The sequence below is a fragment of the Rattus norvegicus genome, chromosome 3 (genome assembly GCF_021556685.1).
Source record: "Rattus norvegicus strain SHRSP/BbbUtx chromosome 3, alternate assembly SHRSP_T2T, whole genome shotgun sequence".
Taxonomy (NCBI): Eukaryota; Metazoa; Chordata; class Mammalia; order Rodentia; family Muridae; genus Rattus; species Rattus norvegicus.
Window position 1 is genome coordinate 73,696,309 of NC_141536.1, and position 17,316 is coordinate 73,713,624.

At 35.9% G+C, this 17,316-nt stretch overlaps 1 protein-coding gene and 1 non-coding gene across 2 annotated transcripts; one reads left to right on the top strand and one right to left on the bottom strand.

The window, feature by feature from the left end:
* Positions 1 to 12,935: 12,935 nt before the first annotated feature.
* Positions 12,936 to 13,865, top strand: Olr655 (olfactory receptor 655). The gene is given in 1 exon segment (NM_001000342.1): positions 12,936 to 13,865. A coding segment is annotated over 1 exon segment (930 nt).
* Positions 13,866 to 15,415: 1,550 nt separating this feature from the next.
* On the bottom strand, positions 15,416 to 15,520 carry Rnu6-383 (RNA, U6 small nuclear 383). Its single transcript, XR_015685047.1, has one exon. It is a non-coding gene; the product is annotated as a U6 spliceosomal RNA (small nuclear RNA).
* Positions 15,521 to 17,316: the final 1,796 nt, after the last annotated feature.

Sequence of the window (17,316 nt, forward strand, 5' to 3'; positions counted from 1 at the left end):
TCCAGGATCTAAAAATAGAAATAGAAACAATAAAGAGATCACAAAGAGAGACAACCCTGGAGACAGAAAATCTAAGAGAGGGATCAGGAGTCATAGTTGCAAGCATCATCAATAAAATAGAAGAGATTAAAGAGAGAATCTCAGGGTAGAAGATACCATAGAAACATCAACACAATAATCAAAAAAATGCAAAAAGTAAAAAGCTCCTTATTGAAAGCATTCAGGAAATCCATGAAAAGAAGAGAAGAACGAACCTCAGAATAACAAGTATAGAAGAGACTGAAGACTCTCAATTTAAAAGGCCAGTAAATATCTTCCACAAAATTATAGAAGAAAACTTCCCTAACCCAAAGAAAGAGATGTCCATGATCATATAAGAAGACTAAAGTACTCCAAATGGATTGGATCAAAAAAGTAATTTCTCCCTTCATATAATAGTCAAAACACCACATGCACAAAACAAAGAAAAAATATTAAAAGCATTAAGGGAAAAATGTTGAATAACATATGAAGGCAGACCTATCAGAATTATACCAGACTTCTCAACAGAGACAATGAAAGCTAGAAGATCCTGGGCAGATGTCATACAGACCCTAAGAGAACACAAATGCCAGCAAACATTACTATACCCAGCAAAACTCATAGATGAAGAAACCAAGATTTCCATGAGAAAACCAAATTTACACAATACCTTTCAACAAATACAGCCCTACAAAAGAAAATAGATCAAAAACACCAAAAGAATAAGGGAAACTACCCCCTAGAATAAGCAAGAAAGAAATCTTCTTTCAACAAACCAAAAAGAAGATAGCCACATGAACTTAATTCCACCTGAAACAACAAGATTAACAGGAAACGAAGAATCTCTATTTCTTAATATCACTTAATATCAATGGAAGCAATTTCTTAATAAAAAGATACAGACAAAAATACTGGATAGGTAAAAAGGACCCAGCATTTTGCTGCATACAGGAAACACACTTCAAGGAGAAAAACAGATATCAGAGTAAAAGGCATGAAAATTTTTCCAAGTAAATGGTACCAAGAAACAAGCTGGAGTAGCTATTCTAATATTGAATAAAATCAAACATTTATGGAAAGTTATCAAAAAGAAAAGAGAAGGAAGGACAATTCATGTTCATCAAAAGAAAAATCCAACAATTGAACTCTTGATCCTGATTATCTATGCTCCAAATGCAAGGGCATCTACATTTATAAATGAATAAGCTCAAAGCACACATTGTACCTCACACAATAATAATGGGAGACTTCAGCACCCCACAATCTTAAATGGACAGATCATGGAAACAGAAATTAACAGAGACATTGGCAAAATAACAGAAGATATGAACCAAATGGTTTTAACAGATATTTATGGAACATTTCATACTAAACCAAAAGTATATACCTTCTTCTCAGCCACTCAAAATGCCTTCCACAAAATTGACCATATAATTGGTTACAAAACAGGCCTTAATAGATACAAGAAGATTGACATAATCCCATGCATTTTAGCAGATCACCACAGACTATGGCTGGTCTTCTGTAACAACAAAAACAACAGAAATCCCACACAAACATGGAAGTTGCACAATTCTTTACTCAATTGTTCAAGGAAGAAATTAAGAAGATTTTGTTGAATTTAATGAAAATGAAGGCACAATATACCCAAACTTATGGAACACAATGAAAGCATTGTTAAGAAGAAAAGTCACATCTCTGAGTGCCTCTATAACAGAAACTGGAGGGAGCATACACTCACACTTTGACAGCACATGAAAACGCTCTAGAATAAAATTAAGGAAATATACACAAGAGAAGTAAAGAGCAGGGAATAACTAAAGTCAGAGCTTAAATCAACCCAGTAGAAACCAAAAGGACTATACAAAGAATCAACAATCCCAGGAGCTGGTTCTTAGGGAAAATCAAAATGTTAGATAAAACCTTAGCCATAATAACCAGAGTTCACAGATAGATTATCAAAATAAACAAAATCAGAAATGATAACAGAGATATACAATGGAATCTTAGGAAATTCAAAAAAATTATCAGATCCTACTAAATAAGCCTACATTCAACAAAATGGAAAAAAAGTCTAAGTAAAATAGGCAATTTTCTAAACGTATACCAGGCACAAAAGATAAATCAGAAACAGAGAATCCATCTAAACTGTCCCATAACACATAAAGACATAGAAGCAGTTATTAAAAGTCCCACCAAAAAAAATTGCCAGGACTAGATGGATTTAGTGGAGAGTTCTATCAAACCTTCATAGAAGACTTCATACCAATACTGTACAAATTATTCCACAAAATCAAACAGAAGGAGCACTACCCAATTCTTTTATGAAGCCACAATTACACTTATACATGAATCACGCAAAGACCCAACAAAGGAAGAGAACTTCAGAATAATTTCCCTTATGAATATTGATGCAAAACTACTCAATAAAATTCTTGAAACTGAATCCAAGGACACATCAAAATGATCATCGATCGTGATGAAGTAGGCTCCATCCCAGTGATACAAGGATAGTTCAATATATAGAAATCAATCAACTATTTAAACAAACACAAAGAAAAAAACACTTGTTCATTTCATTATATGTTGAGGAAGCATTTGACAAATGTCAACACACTTCAAGTTAAAACTCTTAGAAAGATCAGGAATTCAAGATCCCTACATATACATAGTAAAAGCAATATACAGCAAACCAGTAGCCAACATCAAACTAAATCTTAAAGCTACCCCACTAAAATCAGGGACTAGACCAGGCTACCCACTCTCTCCTTACTTACTCAATATATTACTTGAAGTCCAAGCCAGAGCAATCAGACAACAAAAGGGGGTCAAAAGAAACAAATTGGAAAGGAAGAAGTCAAAATATCACCATTTGTAGGTCATATGATAGTATACTTAAATGACCCTAAACACTCCACCAGAGAGCCGTGAGCCTGATAAACAACTTCATCAAAGTAGCTGGGTATAAAATTAACTCAAAGAAATCAATAGCCTTCCTCTACTCAGAGGATAAACAGGCTGAGAAAGAAATTAGGGAAATGGCACCCTTCACGGTGGTCACAAATAACATAAAATACATACGTATGACTCTAACAGAGCAAGTGAAAAATCTGTATGACACAGAACTTAAAATCTCTGAAGACAGATATTGAAGAACAACTCAGAAGTCTTACATTTGCTAGAGGGCTTTATAGAATATGCAAAGAACACAAGAAACTATATACCAGAGAATCAAATAACCCTATTAAAATTGTGGTACAGAGCTAAATAAAGAATTGACAAATGAGGAATATTGAATGTCTGAGGCGTACCTAAAGACATGTTCAACATCCTGAGTCAAGCTTGTACAACCACCCACATTGGAGATGTTAGAGAAAGGATTGAAGGAGCAGAAGAGGTTTCCAACACCATAAGAAATTTCAGAAGTTGGAAAGATATCCCATGCTCATGAATTAGCAGGATTAATATAGTAAAAATTGCCAAATTTCCAAAAGTTATCTACAGATTCACTACAATCCCCATCAAAATTTCAACTCAAAACTTCATAGAGTAAGAAGGGGCAAGTTGCGAATTCATTTGTAAGAACAAAAGACACAGGATGGGGAAAACTATCCTCAACAGTAAAAGCAATTCTCGGGAATCACAATCCCTGTCCTCAAGCAGTATTACAGAGCATTAGCAATAAAGACTGTATGGTATTGGTAAAAAAGAAAGGCAGGTAGGTCAATGGAATAGAATTGAAGACGCAGAAATGAACTCATACACCTATGGTCACTTGATATTTGACAAAGGAATTAGTTCTTTTTCCATCCAGTGGGGGAAAAAAAAGATTGCACTTTCAGAAAATGGTGCTGGTTCATCTGGAGACCAGCATGTAGATGAATGCAAATCAATCCATTTTTATAACCCTGTACAAGGCTCAAATCCAAATAGATCAAGGACCTCCACATAAAACTAGATGCACTCAAACTATTCAGGAAAAACTGGGTGAGAGACTCAAGCACATGGGCAGTGGGGAAATTTCCTGAATAGATCACCAGTGGCTTATGTACTAAGGTCAAGAATTGACAAATGGGACTTCATAAAATTGAAAAGCTCTGAAAGGCACAAGACAGTGTTATTAGGACAAAATTGCAATCAACAGATTGGGAAAAGATATTTACCAATCTTACATCTGATAGAGGACTTTACAGAATATGCAAAGGACTCAAGAAATTATACCACAGAGAATCAAATAACCCTATTAAAATTGTGGTACAGAGCTAAATAAAGAATTCGCAAATGAGGAATACTGAATGGCTAAGAAGTACCTAAAGACATGTTCAACATCCTTAGTCAAGGTTGTACAACCACCCTCATTGAAGGTGTGAGAATAAGGATTGAAGGAGCAGAAGGGGTTTCTGACACCATAAGAACAATACCAACCAACCAGAGTTCCCCAGTACTAAACCACCATTCAAAGAGTACACATGGACAGAACCATGGCTCCACCTGCATATGTAGCAGAGGATTGCTTTCTTGGGCACCAAGGGGAGAAGTCCTTGGGCCTGTCAAGTCTTGACCGCCCAGTGTAAGGGAATGTCAGGGCAGTAATGTGGGAAGGGGTGGTTGGATAAGTGGGGGAACACACTCATAGAAAAAGGGGCTGGGGCATGGAATGGGGGAATATGGATGGGAAACCAAAAAAAGGGGGATTAATAAAAAGAACATCTAGGGAAGTCACCATTCCTAACCTCAAGCTTTATTACAAAGCAATAGAGATGAAAACTGCATTTTATTGGTACAAAGACAAATAGGTAGATCAATGGAATAGAATTGATGAAATGAATTTACATGTCTATGATCCTTTGATGTTTGACAAGGACACTGAAACCATCCAGTGGAAAAGACAGCATTTTCAAAATATGTTGCAGGTTCTACTGTAGGATAACATGTATTAGACTGCAAATTTACCCATTCTTATCTCCTTGTACAAAGCTTATATTCAAGTGGATCAAGGACCTTCACATAAAACCAAATTCACTGAAATCAATAGAAGAAAAAACGGGGGAGAATCTTGAACAGGGAAAAATTTCCTGAACAGAACATCAATGAAGGAGTTAGAGAATGGACTGAAGGAGCTTAAGGGATGTGCAACTGCATAGGAGGACCAATAATAATAACCAACAGTCTCCCCAGAGCTCCTAGGAACTAAACCACCAACCAAAGATTACATATTGTTCCAGATGCATATGTACCAGAGGATGGCATTGTCTGGTATCAATAGAAGGAGAAGACCTTGGACCTGTGAAGACTTCTTTCCCCAATGTGTTGATGTGGGAGTGGGTGGGTGAAAGTGGGAGTATCTTAATAGAAACAGGTGGAGCGGTGAGTGAGCATGAGCCAGAAGAAATGAGATAACATTTCAAATGTAAATACAGAAAACATTCCATAAAAAACATGTGGAAGAAATAGGTGGTAGGTAGAGTTGGAGTGAGTGTTAAATTGAAATGTAAGGTGAAGGAACATGGAAATCTACTACTGTATGATCTAATAAGATATTTTAAAGTAAGTTTTTGTTGCAATATACTACATGCATGGAGAATGTCAATTATACAAATTAAGGATGATCAAATAAATTTTTCAGTGCCATGGGTGAGATATTTTCCTTCAAACTGTTGATTATGGAGGCCTTAGAAGCCCCTGATCAGCCCAGTCTATTAAGATTTAAAGCCTATTCAAAAGAAGAAATGTATGTCTACTCCCGTAAACCAGGTAAAAAGTCCAATGAAAATGAGATTATAAGTGGTCAGAGAAAACAACCCCATTGTTAAATTTAATTAGAAATAAAATGGTTCTAAATATCAATGTTTATATAAATAAACAAATTCTATTCTCAGCCTTAATAAGAGAAGGCTGTCCTTTCATTGAATACTAGCAAATTTAGTCCTATGGCTACTGAAGTTGTTCGAAACAAGTGATAGTTGAATGTTCAGCCCTATGCAGTATACTCACACCACAAATTAGATGCAGGTAAAAGTGCTGATAAAGAAATCTAAACCTTTTGAGCCATGGGATGAGGAGAAAGGCTATGCAGTGCTATTTGGATTATAGTAAATCAACTGTGATCATAGATCAGAAGTTTTGTGGTTACCTGCATTAGATCTACAAAACAGAGACTATTTGAAATCAATCATGGTGTGGGGAGAGGTTAATTTATCCCCATATAAATCATCTGGCCTTCTATAAATTATTGACAAATGCTACAAGATTGAGGGTTATTTCCTTCAGTTGTATACCCACTAGTGATCCTACCAGACTTGAGTGAATATTTTACCCTGATGGTCACTTGGAAGTCCACAGTTAAACTCAGTGGGTTTCAAGAAGGAGGAGGAAGACTGAGAAAACAGTAGAGGGCTAGGAAGAAGAAAAGAAAGAAGGAGATAAGGAGAGAGGAGGGAAAAATGAGGAAAAAATTGGGAAAGAGGTTAGTTGGAAGGTTGAATTTAATATGGATAATGGAGCAAACAAGGGAGGGTGTGGGTGAGAATAATCATAATGGAACTGGAAAAATAACCATGTATTGTATATGTGTATTATGTTGTTAAAGTATTAATTGAAGTAATGAAAAACTCTTAAGCTACATGAGATAATATCTTAAAAGTTAATATTCACAATAATTTAACAGTAATCAGCCTAATAAATGACTAAATGTTGAATGATAACCAATAATACAAACTCATAGTATGCAAATATGTCTGGGTGGTGGTTTTATTGTTTCATTTTGTTTTGTGATAGGGCCTCATGTATAACCCTGGTGATAAGTATAATATCTATGTGAATATATCATTGAGAATTACAGACCAAAAAATTCTGAAATACATACCAATATGAGAAAAGAAGGTTTTGAAGTTACTATTTTAATAATAATTAAATAATTATTTATACACACACACACATATATATATATATAAATATATATATACACATACATACATATGTATAATCAGACAGGAAGCTGCATTCATGGTGTCCATGCTAGATTGAGGAAAACGTTGCTTATGTGGTACTCAGTCCTCTTTATTTTGTGGGGAGGGGGTTGTTTTATTTACATTTTAAATGTTTACTTGACATTAAATCCCCTATCCCATCCCCATCCCCTTCATCTATAATGGTGTTCCCCTCCTCACACCTTTTCCCATGCTCCCCCCACATTCCCCAACTCTGGGGTCCAAACTTGGCAGGACCAAGGGCTTCTCCTCCCATTGGTGCCCAACAAGGCCATCCTCTGCTACATATGCACTTGGAGCCATGGGTCAGTCTATATGTACATAGTCTTTGGGTAGTGTTTAGTTTCTGGGAGCTCTGATTGGTTGGCATTGTTGTTCTTATAGGGCTACAAGCCCCTTTGGCTCTTTCAATCCTTTCTCTAATTCGTCCAACAGGGGTCCTGTTCTCAATTCAGGGGTTTGCTGCTGGAATTCGCCTCTTTATTTGACGTGCTCTGTCTCTGTCACCCAAGAGACAACCATATCCAGTTCCTATCAGCATGCACTTCTTAGCTTCAGCAATCATTTTTATTTCCACATGGAGTAGGTTTATTGGAATGACAGTGAGGGGGTGGGGAGAAAAAGAGGGAGAAGAGATAGAAAAAGATAAGTAGGCAAAAAGAAGAAACTGGCCATGAGCAGGTGGAGAGAAGTGGGGAAGGGAATGGGAAAGAAAGGACAAAGGGGTGGATGGGAAAAGCAAGAAAGCGAGAGCAGCTTCATCAATCTTATCTAGTTTTGGTGGCTGTATATATATGGACAAATGAGGGGCAGATTCTGAACAGCCATTCCTTCAGTCTCTGTTCAAACTTTGCCTCTATATCCCCTCTTATGAATATATTTTTTCCGTACTTTTAAGAAGAAGTGAAACATCCGCACTTTGGTAATCCTTCTTCTTTAGAGTCATGTGGTCTGTAAATTTTATCTTGGGAAGTTCAAGCTTTTGGGCTGATATCCACTTATCAGTGAGTGCATGTCATGTGTACCTCACTCATGATGATATTTTCTAGTTCAATCCATTTGCCTATGAATTTCATGATGTCACTCTTTTTGATAGTGAGTATTAATCCATTATGTAGATGTACCATATTTTCTGTATCCATGACTCTGTTGAAGGACTTCTGGGTTTTTTCTAGCTTCTGGATATTATAATACATAAGGCTGCTCTGAGCATAGTGGAGCATATGCCTTTGATGCTTTTTGGAGCATCTTTTGGGCATAAACCAAGAGAAGTATAGCTGGGTCCTCAGGTAGTGCAATGTCCAATTTTCTGAGGAACCTTCAGAATGAATTCCAAAGTCGTTGTACCAGTTTGCAATCCCAACAATGAAGGAGTGTTCCTCTTTCCCCACATCCTCCACAGCATCTGTTGTCACCTGAGTTTTTTATCTTAGCCATTCTGACTGGTGTGAGGTGAAATCTCAGGGCTGTTTTGATTTGCATTTCCCTGATTACTAAGATTTTGAGCATTTCTGTAGATACTTCTCAGTCATTCAATATTCCTCAACTGAGAATACTTTGTTTAGCTCTGTACCACATTTTTAATAGGGTTATTTGTCTCTCTGAAGTGTAACTTCTTGAATTCTTTGTTTATTTTGGATATTAGCCCTCTATAAGATGTAGGATTTGTAAAGATCTTTTCCCGATCTGTTAGTTGAATTTTGTCCTAATGACAGAGTTTTTGCCTTACAAAAACTGTGCAGTTTTATGAGGTCCCATTTGTTGATGTTTGATCTTCGAGCATATCCTGTTAGTGTTTTGCTCAGGAAATTTTCGCCAGTGCCATCTGTTCAAGACTCTTCCCCACTTTTTCTTCTATTAGTCTGAGTATATCTGGTTTGATGTGGAGGTCCTTGATCCAACTGGATTTAAGCCTTGTAGAGGGTAAAAAAGTGGTTCAATTTGCATTCTTCTACATACTGACCTCCGGTTGAAACAGCAGCAATTTTTGAAATGTTATCTTTTTTCTATTGGATGGTTTTAGCTCCTCTGTCAAAAATCAAGTAACCATAGATGTGTAGGTTATTTTCTGGGTCTTTAATTCTATTACACTGATCTACCTGCCTGTCTCTGTACTAATACAATTTTTAGCATGATTGCTTTGTAATATTGATGAGGTCAGGGATTGTGATTTCCCCCAGAAGTCCTTTTGTTGTTGAGGATAGTTATTGCTATCATGAGTTTTTTTGTTATTCCAAATAAATTTGCAAATTGCTTTTTCTAACTCTATAAAGAACTGAATTGAAATTTTGATGGGGATTACATTGAATCTGTAGATTGCATTTGGCAAAATGGTCATTTTTACTATATTAATCCCGCCAATCCATATCTGTTGTAGGTCTTTCTATCTTCTGAGATCTCTGTAGGACAGAGTAGGGGATCTGCTACATGCTTTCTTTCTATGCTTGCAGATTACTACTCCCCATTGAAAAGTAAGTGAGTCATACTTATATTTTAGTCACTGGATTCTAATATCAAACTTTTTCACCAAGTGAGATAATTAATTCCTGGGAGAGAGCACAATAAAAAGATTATTGATATTCACAGGAAATTCTTTAAATACCCTTTCAATGCAGTATACAAATGTTTCTTTTTGCTTGTCACCTCTTCTTAGCAATACTCTGTGAATTCGTTGGGAAATTTTCTACAATTTTGTCAGTCCTTGCCTTTCAGGATGAAAAAACAAAATGAGAATGAAAGATCTACTCAATATAATATATTAACCCAATGCATTGTAGATTCAAATACTAGACTTATTATGAAATATCTTTAGGTTTCTGGAGAGAAGGTATTTCCATGGATATATTAAGAAATACATGTTGACTGGATATATGTGAATATGTCAATTATTTCACGCTGAATTCTTACATTCCGGAGAACTTCTTAACACTCACAGTGGTTACTGAAAGTTGGAGCTGCTGAAGTATATCTTTTAACAGTGCTGATACTTGGTATATTCTGTGACTTTTGTACACAGGAGTTTGATTAATTAAGGTTTGCTGATAAAAATTACAGACTAAATCAACCTGACTCTAACTTTTCAAGATATTTGGTAAGTAGTTCACATTTACTAATATCAGATGATGAAAACAATACAGATGAATAGGTGAATTAAATGTACCTATCACTGTTTTACACTGAAATATCTCTTTTAAGTATTAAAGCTAATCGTGAGATGGAGTATAGTCTTTGACTTCATGATACAATAAAATTATCAAATGTGAATATTAAGTTAGTAAATATGAGCTTTTTATTCCAAGCATGAACACAGATAATTCATTCTGAGGTCATGTACTATAGATCTTAAAAATCTCTGTGGCTTCTGGCTAGTTGGTAGTGACACATGTCTTTAATTCCAGCACTGCAAAGGCAGAAGTAGGTAGATTTAAATGATTAGAGACCAGCCTTGTATACAGAGTGAGTTTGAAAACAGCCAGAGCTATAGAGATAAAGCCTGTCATAAAAAACCAAAACAAACAAAACAAGAAGACAAACCTGTGGCTCTTTTGAAGTTGTTAGAAATGAATTCTTCTTAATCTTATTGGAAGTTTAAGTGTTTTTCCATATTGGTACCAAAGTTATCCATTATGCTTATCCTGAAGCTATAATCAGGCTTAAAAAATAAATTATATCCTTGTATTTCTTCCCAGACCTGTAGGTCATGCTTTCACACTTTAAAAAATTCTCATAGTACATTGTATAAGACAATTTTTATTCTTATATTATAGAGAGATAATGAAGCAGGTATGTGAGCTTCCAGAATATAGACCCAAAGAGAGTGACAAGGGGATATAACAGAATTCTCATTTGGTGCATATGATTCATGAGCTGACATACTTGGCCACAGTTTTAGTACATCTCCACAGTGTTCATCACTGCTTGACAATCTCTATTATATAATGATACATGAGAAAGGTGACATAAGATGGGGTGAGATGAAAGAGTGCTTCTAAGAATATTTCAACCCTCACTGTCATATTGGTTGAAATGTAGAAAAAAAATCAATACATTTCAGCCTGTGATCCTTATCCCATAAATCAGACTCAAATGAAGGTTTCCTGAAATAGTATGAAACTATGGAAACCATTAAATGAATAATGATTACTACTGATATAATTTGAGAACCAACATCTATTTAACATGAAAATATGAGTTAAAGAGTTGAATTATTTGAAAGGCTTAATACTTTTACTTTTGGGAAATAAAATTTAGAAGAAACAAAGTACTAGAACACAGACTTTTCCAATAACTTGAAGCAGAAATGATAATTTCTCAGTTATCATAATACATAGAAGGACTTAAGAATATGTGTAGATCAGCCAGAATACAGCAAATACAGAGGCGAATGCCAGCAGCAAACCACTGAACTGAGAATAGGACCCCCGTTGAAGGAATCAGAGAAAGAACTGGAAGAGCTTGAAGGGGCTCGAGACCCCATATGTACAACAATGCCAAGCAACCAGAGCTTCCAGGGACTAAGCCACTACCTAAAGACTATACATGGACTGACCCTGGACTCTGACCTCATAGGTAGCAATGAATATCCTAGTAAGAGCACCAGTGGAAGGGGAAGCCCTGGGTCCTGCTAAGACTGAACCCCCAGTGAACTAGACTGTGGGGGGAGGGCGGCAATGGGGGGAGGGTTGGGAGGGGAACACCCATAAGGAAGGGGAGGGGGGAGGAGGATGTTTGTCCGGATACCGGGAGAGGGAATAACACTCGAAATGTATATAAGAAATACTCAAGTTAATAAAAAAAAAGAATATGTGTAGATAAATTGTGTGAGTATCTGTTTTGTGTTCATAAACATGTAAACCAGTAATTGTTTTTAAAACTCTCAGTAGATAGTACTTAGTGATTTTATTTGATATTTTTTCTTATAAATTGATAGTAGTTCTTTTCTCTACATTGGTAAAACAATAACAATACAGGGTATTCAAGCAATAAAGGCAGCATTGTGTGTAAAGTACTTAGTAACAACCTAGGCAGGAATAGATTTGTCACATACTATTTCAGAGCTATCACACAGACTTATTAAGTATCACAAAGTCTTTTGCACATTTCTTTCACTGGAATCTCTGTATTATTTTCCTTAAACACTTCACATTAGATTATACTCTGTTTTGTTGATTTTTATTGTCTTGAAATTACATATAAGTGGTTGGGGATTTAGCTCAGTGATAGAGCGCTTGCCTTGCAAGCGCAAGGCCCTGGGTTCGGTCCCCAGCTCCGAAAAAAAAAAATTACATATAACATGTTGAATTGATTTTTGGTTTTTAACACTTGTATTTTCATATGCGGATTTTAAAGAATCTACAAATAATATTTTATTAACCTGGATCTTTATCTACCTTTCATTGCTAATAGAATGTCAGTATGTTTCAGCCAATGTATTATTGAATGATGAAAGCACAAAGGTTCTTTTCACTCAAATTCTCTCTTCTGCTCATCACAATTTAACATTGAAGGCTCTCTATTTCCTACTAATAAAGTCGTGTACTTACCTTTATTTTGTTGGCTACTGAATTAAATTGCTATATATCATATTATATTTCTGCCCTTGCCTTTCTCTCCAAGTTTAATTCAACCTTCTTTAAAAAGACTTATAGTCTTCTCAAATCATTCAGCCTACTTGAGACTGTTTAGTATATTTATAAAAAGCATTGTTCCTGAACATTCTCATATCAGGTATCTTCACTGAGAAGGCAATTCTGTATTCTTAAATATCTGTAAGTATTTGGAATACTTTCTGAAATATTAAAGAAAACTTGTTATATTTCAGTAATTAACATAATCAAATTATTAACTATTAGAATACAGAAATTATATAAACATGACTATGTATCATTTTTTTCCAGGAATTAAGATTGATTCCTGATAATTTAGATGGAAACTAGCAACAACGTGACTGAATTTGTTCTTCTGGGACTCACACAGAATCTACACATGCAGAAAATCATATTTGTTGTGTTTTTGGTTATCTATGTCTTCTCTGTGGTGGGAAATTTGCTTATTTTGATCACCATTACAAACAGCCAACTGTTGGGATCCCCAATGTACTACTTCCTGGCCTATCTCTCCTTTATTGATGCCTGCTACTCCTCTGTCAATACACCAAAACTGATTTTTGATTCACTCCATAAAAAGAAATCTATTAAATTCAATGGGTGCATGACCCAAGTTTTTGCAGAACATTTCTTTGGAGGAGCTGAGGTTATCTTGCTTACTGTGATGGCTTATGACCGCTATGTAGCCATTTGTAAACCCTTGCACTATGCAACCATCATGAACCGACAACTCTGTAACATCCTTGTAGGTGTGTCGTGGTTTGGAGGCTTTCTTCATGGAGGTATACAAATCCTTTTCATGATTGGATTACCTTTTTGTGGCCCTAATGTCATAGACCACTTTATGTGTGATCTGAACCCATTGCTTGCTCTCGCCTGTGTTGATACCCACATTCTAGTACTCTTTGTTGCTGCCAACAGTGGCTTCATCTGTCTGTTAAACTTCCTCCTACTGCTTGTCTCCTACCTGGTCATCCTTCACTCCCTAAAGAACCACAGTGCAGAAGGAAGGCGCAAAGCTCTCTCTACCTGTGTTTCTCACATTACAGTGGTGGTTTTATTTTTTGTGCCCTGCATATTTGTGTATATGCGACCTGCAGCTACATTACCGATTGATAAAGCAGTTGCTATTTTTTATACTATGATAACTCCTATGCTAAACCCATTAATCTACACTTTAAGAAATGCTCAGATGAAAAATGCCATTTGGAAGTTGTTTAGTACAAAAGTTCAGTCAGATGACATATAAAGCAACAATTATGTGTCTTCAGATAGACTGGAGAAAGAGTGAAATGGACGTTTGGGTGACCCTAATATAAAAGTCTTACTTGTATAACAAGAAACAAGTAACTGCTTTCGTGGGTTTCCCTAAGGGAAGCAGAGTACCCCAAATAGGAAAAAAAATCTTACTTAGGTTTTTTATTGCCTTTTACAGAAATAAAACACACACACAAACACACACATACACACACACACATACTCACACACACACACACACAGAGAGAGAGAGAGAGAGAGAGAGAGAGAGAGAGAGAGAGAGAGAGAGAGAGAGAGGGAAAATTGATTATATTTCCCATCTTCTAGAAAAACTGATTGATGTGGTAAATCTATCAAGTGATTCAGGTCAGAAACTTCTGGTTTCTCATTTCAATGTTATTATGTAACTTCACAAATAAAGTCTTAGGAAGTTATGTCCTGACCCTGACTGTTTGCCATCCCATAATCTCATTACTAACTTAGTATAGATGTTTTTCTTCTAGGTTTCATAATTTTTCTATTATAGGAGCAGATTGAAGAGAATAATTATTGAAGAAATATTCAGGACATCAGTCTTCTCATTCACAAATTTGTTTATATTTTTGATAGGTTAGTTGAAGCTGCTGGTCTTCTGTGGAGTCTCCCCCCAAATCTTCCACAACACTGTCTGAGTTCTATTTAGGATCTCTGCACCTGTTTCAGTCAGCTACTTGTGGAGCCTTTCAGAGGACAGTTATGATAGGCTCCTTTCTATAAGCATAACATAGAATCATTAGTAGTATGAGAGACCGGTTCTTTCCATTGGATGGCTCTTGATTTAGTCCAGTCATTGATTTTTCCCTCAGTTTCTGTTCATTCTCTTTCCTGCACTTCTTGTAGACAGAAAAATCAGGGTCAAAGATTTTTGGGTTGGTTGGTGTCCTTATCCTTCCACTGGGAATCCTGTCTGGCTATCGGAAGTGGCTATTTCAGGCTCCATATCCAAAGATGCTAGGAGTCTAAACTAGAATCTCCCTCATAAAGTCCAGGGATCAGTCTCCATTCCACATCTCTGGCACTTCCTAGAGATGCTCCCCCCAGCTCAACCCTCCATGGCTCTCCCTATACCTGATTCCCCACCTCTGTTCATCTACCCATGCACTTTTCCAAGTTTTCTCCCTCTGTCCACCTGGGATTACTCTATCATTCCCATTCTGAATGAGATTCAAGCGTTCTCCATAGGGCCCTCCTTGTTATTTAGTTCCTGTGGGTCTATGAATTGTAGCATGGGTAATCCTGTAATCAATGGCTAATATCTACTTATAAGTGAGTACATATAATGCATGTCCTTTTGGATCTGGGTAACCTCATTTAAGATGAATTTTTTTGTTCTTCCATCCATTTGCCTGCCCATTTTGTGACGTCCTTGCTTTTAATAGCTGAGCCATTTTCCCATTTTTCCATTGAGGGACATCTGAGACGTTTCAATTTTCTGGCTACTATTAATACATCTGCTATGAACATAGTTGAAAAAAATGTCCTTGTGGTATGACACAGCAATTTTAAAATATGGATCCTTTCATAAATTTGTGTCATTATTTGGAAGGGGTCAAGGTAATCATTTCTGTATTGTTCCACTTTTAGTATATGTGCTAATGAAATGAAAACTTGTGTCATACTCCTTACTGAAAAGTAAAGGGACAATTTAGAAAATAACTTTCCCAAGACACCTACATTTTGCATCATTAATGCTAAATACTCTTTCTGCAATGGTAAAAAGAAACAATTCTTTATCAACTTCCTGTGTGAAGCTGGATTTCAGAATGTCCATGATGGATTTGGAGAAATATAATATATTATGCTCATTCTAATCCATATCTACTGGAAAATATCTAAGTACTCATTTTACTATGAAACTATTTTTAATCTACTTTTTTTCAGTATGTGAAATAAATTCATGCAAATTTTCTGTAATACTTTGTTTAACCCAAATACATGCCTTTTTATGAATAACTAAAATTGTACATGTATATGATTTGAAATGTAAAATTATGATAGAGATAAGAAAGGTAAGTAGGCACATACATGATTAATAGGCAAATACAAGATGACAGATGATAGTTGGATAGTTGAAAATATACTTTCTAAGTATTTTAAAGCCTATGGTATATTAATAAATTATCTATCAATACAGGGCTGTGCAATAGACCAGTAGTCACTCCTGTGTCTTATTTTATCCCCTGACCTACAACTACCACTCACTGGACTATAGAAATCATATATTAACTAAATCTGAGATTCCTACTGCCAAGTATAACTGAAATCAGATGGTATCTATTTTGTGCCCTGTTTATTCACTCAATGAAGTGCCCCTCCAGTCTTTGCTGTTTTATGGATATGTAGCACTACTTCATTGTCTAGAATTGCTTCTGTTTCTTTTTCTTTCTTTCTTTCTTTTTTTTTTACAAAATTTTTTATGGTAACTTCAGTTGGTTACATACCTTGCTTGTTGTTAATAAAAGTAAAATAAACATAATGATGATGACCTCTTTTTTTCATGTGTAGAATGACTCAGCAGTATAATTTCTGGGTCACTGGAATTTCTTTGTCTATTCTTTCATCTCCAATGTTCTTTCTAAAGTCTGTGTTCATCTATATCCCTCAATATGTCACAAGGGTTGAACTGTTTCTACAACCTTACCAGCTTCTGAAACCTTTAATATTGCTATACATACATTTGTAATTCGTAAGGAATGTGGTCTTCTTGAAACTTTCATTTCTACTTTTCTAATGATTGGCAATGTTTAAAATTTTTTGGTGTGTAAATTTCCTAGGAGATATGCCATATTACAAATAAACAATTGAAAATAGCATTCAGAAGTTCCTCAAACTGACGAAATTTACTAAGCCTGCCTTCTTCCAAGAGGAAATAATAATGACTACTGAGAAGCACTCTCAAAGAAGGCAAGCTGCAAAGACTGAGAGCAGTCTAATTGCCTGGAAGAAGAAGAAAAAACCCCAGCCTCCTGGAAGAGGTTTAGAATACTGAGCCACCTAGAAAGGACATTCTTCAACCTGCTGATTGCCTGCAGGTGTAGTGGGCCTCAGGATTTCAGCTTCTCTGAGATGTCCCCCATGCTAGTACAGGTTTTGGTAAAGCATCTGTCTTTAAGCCATTTCTTCTATAAATAACACATCAGTCATGTCCTTGTACATAATTTCCTAAAGCATCACTGGGACACTATGTTGGATTTGTTAGTGTCTATACTTCTGGTTGCTAAGTGCTCTCCATCTGGGGTTAAGAGACAGGCGTGTGTTGCAGTTTCCCAAGAAAAGAGTCTTATACCTATTGGAAATGTGTTAGTATTATTTATTTTATTTTATTTTATTTTATTTTATTAACTTGAGTATTTCTTATATACATTTCAAGTGTTATTCCCTTTCCCGGTTTCCGGGCAAACATC